This window comes from Cyprinodon variegatus, unplaced genomic scaffold (assembly GCF_000732505.1).
Source record: "Cyprinodon variegatus isolate N-32 unplaced genomic scaffold, C_variegatus-1.0 Scaffold89, whole genome shotgun sequence".
In the NCBI taxonomy this organism is placed as follows: domain Eukaryota; kingdom Metazoa; phylum Chordata; class Actinopteri; order Cyprinodontiformes; family Cyprinodontidae; genus Cyprinodon; species Cyprinodon variegatus.
In genome coordinates this window covers 1,158,734-1,164,908 of record NW_015150542.1, presented here as the reverse complement: position 1 = coordinate 1,164,908, position 6,175 = coordinate 1,158,734, and the positions used below count along the sequence as shown (strand labels likewise).

The 6,175-nt window shown below is 38.6% G+C and overlaps 1 protein-coding gene across 1 annotated transcript in view; it reads right to left on the bottom strand.

Moving 5' to 3' along the window:
* The window catches only part of LOC107083980 (chromosome unknown open reading frame, human C4orf22), a 120,106-nt gene that overhangs the window by 93,573 nt on the left and 20,358 nt on the right, over nt 1-6,175 (bottom strand). Inside the window, exon 3 of the mRNA XM_015373600.1 lies at nt 1,570-1,660. Within this exon, the coding sequence (XP_015229086.1) occupies nt 1,570-1,660 (91 nt within the window). The remainder of the gene's footprint in view (nt 1-1,569; nt 1,661-6,175) is intronic.

The window sequence follows — 6,175 nt, the reverse complement described above, 5'->3', positions numbered from 1 at the left end:
TGTCATTTCATATGTATGTAAACAAAACACCCTCAGTGCTCCTTCTCTGCTCTGGTGACAAATTTTACACACTTTGTATGTAAGAAACATTCAAAGGCTTGTCAGTTAATTTATTTATGGACCAGGAAATACAGGGTCTTTCTTGCTTCTGCAGTGTTTGCTACCTTGAACTGGCTAAGCTAGCACCAGTCTGTCAAAAGCTTTTTGTAAAACAGCATAATAGTCTTTAATTCAAACTTGAAAAATGCCAGGAAAACACACATGCATTAGGTTATAGCTTTGAAAGTCAGGTTTGGTTGTTGAATAGCTGCTATAAAGGCTATTTATTGTCTCTTTGTTAACTTAGATTAAAGCTCCTTGGCTTTGCTTCCACTCTGGAAAAGGGTAACATCTCAAGCCATTACTTATTTCATAAAGTGATCATGCAGTTGTTTTTTTACTTTTTAAAAACAAAAACAAAAGAGAAAAGAAAGGCACACTTTGTAAGAGGACTGCAGGAAACAGACAGGAGGCCTTTTGCCAGATCTTTCTAGCGCAATTGCTTGGAATTTCCCATTTTAAATGAAGGACCTGAGATACTGTCAGTCTGCATTGGCACTGTGCATTTTGTTGTGCAGTAGGCCTGTGTTTTCAGGTTCATCTGATCTGCAGTTTAGGTTTAGCTCTATATTAGAGGCTAGTGTACAAGAGGATGAATTGCACTGTCAAGCAGCCCTCGGGGGGGGGAAACTTCCTCTGCTATTTCTGCTTTGGGCTCTTTGAACTTAATAAAGCTCCAAGTAGCAATAGATCATTTCATGTGGGATTGCTACTGTCTGGGTAAAGTAGCAGCCAATGAAATAATGGCCCCACCGCTGTGGTGCCAGCATAAAGAAATGACAAAGACTCCAAGATAGGTGTCGAAACGTCTTCAAGAGCGAAAGTCAAGTAGTCTTCCAATATAAGCCTGTTTTGTATCTGGCCCCACCCTGTTTCCCTTGTTTGCCCTATTAAATCATTAAAAATAGGATTCTAGAATAAAAAGGCAATAGGGTAAAAACACGATTATGAAATAAAAGCTCACTTTTTAAGAATTGCATTTTTTTTTAAATGCCATGATTAAAGAAAAGCACCCCATTTTTATTTTTGAAGAACAATTACAATTTTTTTATTTTAGCACTTTTTTAAAGAGCAAGAGATATATTTTATATTAATAAACTTAGATATGTATTTGTATCTTTTTTTCACAAAACTGTTTTAGTATTTTTCTCGATATTTCTAGAAAGTACCTTCATTTTATAAATAATTATTTATTTATTTATTAGGGTTCGTGCAATTTTATGTTTTTTTTTTATCTACCCTGCTGGTTTAATCGGAGAACAAGGTAGTTTTAGTGACGGGGTTTTATGGTACGGAAAGGGGCCGGCAGCTAGCTCTGGTGGTTTTGGGGAGGGACTGGAACGGGGAGGAAGGGTCCTTTCCATTCAGCTTGACACAGTATGGATTTTGTTTCCATCCTAATGGAATTGCAGAAATATTTGAGGGGAATCCCATTACGTAGCAATTGGAGTGCTGTAATAATGTACTCACAGTCATTTTCCCACTGCGGTTGGCCTCTTCTCGCTCTGCCAGGGCCTTCAGGAAGTTATCATTGAGCTCTTTTCCTGCACTTGCAAGTGTCCTGGAAAAGACAACACTTGAACGGCTTGAAATGTTTCTATAAACGTAGAAAATGTTACATGAAGATATACAGGTTCTATATTTATGGGATTTTTTCACATTTTAAAACCCTCAAAGTTCTCTGCTCTACCTCTGTTCAAACCTCATTAATCAACTAAATGTCACAAAAATATTGTCCCTCTAAATGTTTTAAGTGAAAATGATTTTCCTGTCTAACTTTGTTAACTACATGCATCTTAATAGGAAGCGGTTAAACTCTCAACACAAAATACAATTTTCCAGTTAAAGTTTTATTATAATTTTCTTATCAACAGTATTATAAATCTAACACCACAGACCACTTGACTATGTGACCGTTTTCTACACCTAGTTCAAACTGTCTCCATAGAAACAGGGATTTTGGCGGACACTAAAGCATTCACACCTGAAAAAACACTGGCACTTATTTGAACAGTTCACACTGCAGTACGAGCAACAGAACTCTGGCATGCTGCCATGGTGGACAGTACACAACATTCATCAGATTCACAGCAAGCAGACATGTTCATGGCTGTAAACAGGTTCCTGATGATTTCTCAGCACTGGTCAAGAGTGAAGAAAAAAGGTAAAAACAAAGGTCATTTACTATGTTAAAGCATAAGTGCACAAGTCCGAAATATAAGAAAGAAAAAAGGATCAGGAAGTGTTTGCAAACTGTACAGTTATGTTAATATGATGAAGACATTTTTCTCAAGCATTTGGCTCCATGATAGCTTTAAGGTGGTATTTCACTAAAAAGATCAATGCAAGGTTTATGACCCATGAACTGCTGGACAGAGTTTCATGCAAAAAATACAATAAAAAAAAAAAGCTGAAATGAGGCATAAGGGAAACTTTGTAATGAGATGTGCCTAAACTACTTAGTTACTCCTTTTATTGAAGAAGGGCAGCAGCCATACAGTAATCAGGGCTTCAGCTAGATGATAAAGCGTTATGACTGACAACAGTCAAAGCCTTCCCTCTTGCTAGCCAAATTAAAAAAAACACTTTATTAATCTAAACAGGAAATGAAATGTTTTAGTATTTCATGGGCAATTTTGTTGTTGTTTAATAGTCTCCTGAAGAGGATAGAATTATGTGTGAAATCACCTACTGAGGTTTGAGAAGAGTTTCTAGATTGGAGACAGCCCTCTTTATTAGGTTGTTGAGCTTTTCTTTAGGTCATTAACTCTGTTGCTGTTATCCAAGCAGATAAAGTGATCAGTCTCTCAAAAAACTAATCGGAGATATGCAGCACCCTTCTGCAACAGACATAAGTTTCCTTAAAAAGTAGAGTCTCTCTGTCCCTTATTGAAGTGACCTCACAGTTGTGTCAACAGACAAATTTGTTGTCTAGGTGAACACCAAGGTATCCATATACCTTGTATAGGAATTCCCATATAAAATTCCCTAATATATCAAAGTGACAAACACTCTATTCACACAACACTTGTTAGAGAATATCCACCAAGCCTCTTGTTGAGATAGAGACAAAGCACAACCAAGGGCATTTAAAACCTGCTTCTAGATTGGGAAGTTTGAAGCCACTCTCATTGACACCTCAAACCAGTTAAAAACAGCCATGTTTGTAGAGTGTTCACCTAAATCTAGGGTGACCAGATGTCAAGATTTGAGCTGGACAGTCCTGCATTTTTCACTTCTGTACCCCTATCCCACAAAACTGTGAGAAATATAAGAGTTTTGATATGATTGGAAAAAAAAACACCACATCAAAACGTAACCTTTTAATGAGCAGCATGAGGAATTTATTCTTGTATCTACAATTTGTACTATTTATGGATATGGATATTGGGGACATAGCTACTGTTACAGAGCTGGGGCAGTGCCAGACATTATTACCAACCTGCTCGAAATACTGAACAGGTAAAAGATTTTTAAAAAATATAATTAAATGTTTAACGAAAAAACAACAGGAACAAAGACCGACAAACACTTCATAACTGAACTTTAAGTGAAGTTTGCCAGAGTTACTTTTAAATCTGATACAAGGGGAGTGAAAAGTAAAGCAAAAACATAGAAATGAGTTACAAAAAAGGGTTGTCCCTCGCATCTTGGTTGTCCCACATTTAAAAAACTATTCCGTTTATTGAAAGCTACACTTTTCTGACTTAAGCATTTTTTTTTTTTTTTTACTATTGAAAATTCTTTACTTTTGTGGCAGCATTACCACTGTCAACATAGACTGGGCATACTGTAGGTATTACAATGCCTGTTAAGGGCTGGTTATATACTCCTCGCAGTGAGCTTGACGCAGACATTTTTGATTTATGCTCAATATTGAAGCGTGGCCTGCGCTATACGCTGTGGGTCTAGATACGGCGGAGGCGGTGAGGAAGTTGGGGCAAGTTTGTCTGACAACGGAGGGACATGACAGCGAAAAAGAGCAGGGATCCAAGAGGAAAAAGGGTCCCAGCGTTTTTGCACACCTCGCTCTTCTAGCTGGTCGATCTTCACCAGTCATTTCCGCAATGGCAGTCATACAAACAAAACAAGCCGGCCTCCTGTCTGCAGTCACCTGCAATTTGGGAGAGGTGCAGCAGAGTGTCTGGGGAAAGGGGGCGGGGACGTCTTTTTGTTCACTGCGACACCTCGCAGATGACCTAGTTTCGAAGTATAAATCAGCCTTTATAGCTCCTCAGGCTGTGGGTGCTTTCATCTGTACAATCAACTGTTTCTGTGTAGCCAAAGATATGACTCTCACTCCCAACACAGATATGACTCTCACAACAACACTGAGGTGCTCAATAGTAACATCCAACACCTCTCTTAGTTGGTAAATCCAGATTAGAAGAAACCCAATCCCGAGCCCCAAACTGGTGGAAGTGAGTCAAATTCTGTTCCCTCCTGCCCCTTTCTTGCCAGGGAAGAGGAATTTCATGTCTGAAAAGCCAGACTGTAATACTGAGAAATAGCAGGTCCAGTGCCCCATCCTCATCTGCCCCCCAGTTTACACAGCACCCAACCCTAATGTCCCTCTCCACAGGTGGTGGGCCCATGTGGAGGAGACCTCCTCGAGGCTCTTCCACCTGGTGTTTGTTGACAAGCTCCTTGAAGCCAGTTTGCCATGTGAGACACTAGAGGCCAAGATGTGAACAACATAGTCCCAGATCATTGGGGCTGATATGCCTCTATCGTGTTGAGGTGACTTTTATTTGAAAGAAACATCAAAAGGAAATGATAAACACTCTGGAAATTCAAAATGTCAACTGGAAAAAAATGACAATGCAAAAATAGCATGAACCCATGACATAAACCAAAAAGAAAAATGGAATTATGGGCATAATTGATTGTCCTAAAATGGTATTTAAAAAAAAAGGTTGATTTTAACTTTTAAAGGCTCTGGGATCCAAACATAAAAAAACTGAGATATTAAGACATCAGTAAATCACTGATGTCCAAATATCTGTTCATTTCCAATTCATGATGTTCTAAAAGTTTCATTTAAAACACCGAAACACATAATTTAGCCTGATGAAAGGAAACGTATGCTTGAATCATGACATTTCCCCAAATTTTGTAATTTATACTTTATGTCTGGCCTTAGCCTCATTGTGAGAGTGTTAGAGGAATCACACAGTAGTAAAAAATGCAGGGGTGGCACATATTTGGAGGCCAAAACCTCACTTCATCTTGTGAGTGAGTGAAGGATTGCTGCTGGGTCACAGGGGCCGAGGCCCCAAAGTAAACACAGGTGTTGAGGAGCTAAGTCACTGGGGCTACCCCATCCAGTAGCAAAGGCAACACACAGCCACAGAGAGCAAATCAGTCTTCCTTATAAACAAGTGGAGTTTTCCGTCACTTAACACATTTCTTATCAAGCCTCATTTAGGACGGATAATAAGAAAGTTAGGATGAAATGATGGTTATTAGTTCCTAATGGCATGGCATTAAGCTTACCATGATGGTGTCCAGCCTTTAAGGTTTCTTGTTTTCACATTGAGGTCAGGTGGGTGGGCAACATCATTAGGAAAAATGTGAATAAACTGAGGTGAGAGTTGAGCAGACATCCCGGCCTACTGAAAACAACTGTTGCTGTAAAAGTTCCATCTTGTAGAAGCGTTTCTACTGGTTTTGGATACTTAGATGGATTTAATCATCAGAAAGGAAACCTAACTGTGGTTTTGTCATATTGTATATTCAGAAAACCCATGTTGTTTGACAGACATAGGGCACATCCAGACATTCAAAACACTTCAACACATAAGATGTAGACTGAAAATGTTTAACCTTGGATCTTGAAAGGTTATGTCAGTTTTGATAATTTAAGGTGTTATAATAATTTTTTTATTATTATAAATGTCCTATGTATCATTATATATTTAACAATGTAGGATTTCCTTTCCGAGAAATGGTCTTGGATACAAATCCCAGCACAGGGTCTTTCATGCAGTGTGCATGTTCCCCCCCTGCATGTGTGAGCTCTCTCTCTGGGTAACTTTTCCATTTCTTATGAGTAAAGAACAAGTTTTAGTTTAGT